Raw genomic sequence first — 1,542 nt, 5'->3', positions numbered from 1 at the left:
AGCAGGGAATTGTCACTGGTTCTTATTTCCAAACCTCTGGGCTCTCAGGCTGTGGGGAGGGGTGTGGGGCATGTTTCCCCAGGGGACCCTGCAAATGCCTCCCCAAAGGACGAGGAATATTCTGGAAAGCAAGCACCAAGGCTGAGGGTGAATGACAGTTTCCTGGACTATGCTCAGCGGGTTGGGCCGGTCAGAGAGCTGGGAGGTCCCGCGCTGGAAGGAGGTGGGGACTCGGCCCAGCCATGAGCATCTGGAGCCCCCGCCCCCCCACCCACCCAGCCCCCCACCTGAGCACAGGTGAGCTGCCCCGGAGGCCGCGGGCACTAAACTACTCTGAGCCCGATTGTCCACACTGGCCTGGTGTGGACAGGGCCTGGCAGGGGAGTCCCGCCCGGCTCGGCCTTACCGAGGGCGTGGTAGGTGGAAAACTTCCAGATCTCTTCGAAGGTCTTGAAGGTCACCACCAGCCGGTCCTGGTCGCTGTGGATGGACAGCAGCCGGGCCGACAGCTCCTGACCGGGAGAAGCAGGAATCAGGAACGTCCCCACGGCGCTGAGGCGTCTGACCGTAGGAGGGACGGTCACGAGAGGGGAACCTTTTGTAGACGTGACCCGGCCCGGCGCCAACACACAGCTGCCTCCTCGACAGCCCAGGGGCGCCCCTCACGCTCTCAAGCCCGCTGTGGCTCCCCAGCGCCTGGGGCACGTCCAGAGCTCCTGGGCCTTCCACGCTCTGGGCGCCCCGCCCCCCCACTCCCGGTTTGCCAGGGACCGGCCAGCATATGCCTGTCCCTTGCTGGCAGCGTGAAGGGGCACTGGAGCAGCACAGCCAGGACCCCTCACAGCCCAGGAATGTGTGTGTCGTTGGGGGCGGGGGGCGGGGAGTTGCTGTCATCCGCTTGCCTGGCCTTCTGTACGTGGCACAGCAGGGGTTCAGCCCAGAGCCAGCAGCTCACCCTGCAGCGCCTGCCCGGGGTCCCGAGGGCAGCCCCGCTGCTGAGCGCGTACAGGGTGCCCATGGAGCTGTGGGGGGCCTCACACCGGCTCCCTTGGGCCAGGCTGGCGGCATGGACAGAGGGTGGCCACCTGTCCCTAACCCAGCCCCTCCTCCTCCAGCCTCCTGTCCGACTGTCCGTCCCGCAGATCAGAGAATAAGATCAGCTCCCAGGCCCTTTACTCCTCATCAAGGGGCCTTCACAGCCCAGCGGGTGGAGGGCGCTGGGGGAAGGAGTGGGGGACCCTGGGAACTCGGTGGCCCCTGCGTGGCTTCGCCTGCAGGAGTGACGGTTGGTCCCTGGGGACACATACCCAGGAGAGCGGGCGGGGATGAGTCGCAGGCCACCACCAGGGGAGATGGAAGGCGGCCTCCCGCCCATGGCCTTGGCCCCTTGGAGGCCTGGACTCACAGACTCTGGTCCTGCTGCCCCCTGCCCCATTCCCTCCGCACCGTCCACCTGGTCCCCTTGTCAGGGGGGGGCCCTACACCTGCGCTCCCCCAGGTGCCAGGCCCCGGGGAGCCACTCACCCCGAGCGTGCGGGCCAC

At 67.3% G+C, this 1,542-nt stretch overlaps 1 protein-coding gene across 1 annotated transcript in view; it reads right to left on the bottom strand.

The window, feature by feature from the left end:
- SH3TC1 (SH3 domain and tetratricopeptide repeats 1) overlaps nucleotides 1-1,476 on the bottom strand; it is a 23,128-nt gene extending 21,652 nt beyond the window's left edge. The window contains exons 1-2 of the mRNA XM_014533445.1: nucleotides 956-1,476; nucleotides 325-512 (exon numbers count right to left, since the gene is read on the bottom strand). Of these exons, the coding sequence (XP_014388931.1) occupies nucleotides 325-512; nucleotides 956-1,018 (251 nt within the window). The 5' untranslated portion in view covers nucleotides 1,019-1,476. The remainder of the gene's footprint in view (nucleotides 1-324; nucleotides 513-955) is intronic.
- Nucleotides 1,477-1,542: the final 66 nt, after the last annotated feature.

Source organism: Myotis brandtii, unplaced genomic scaffold (genome assembly GCF_000412655.1).
Source record: "Myotis brandtii unplaced genomic scaffold, ASM41265v1 scaffold986, whole genome shotgun sequence".
NCBI classification, from domain to species: domain Eukaryota; kingdom Metazoa; phylum Chordata; class Mammalia; order Chiroptera; family Vespertilionidae; genus Myotis; species Myotis brandtii.
This window is presented reverse-complemented; position numbering and strand designations above follow the sequence as displayed.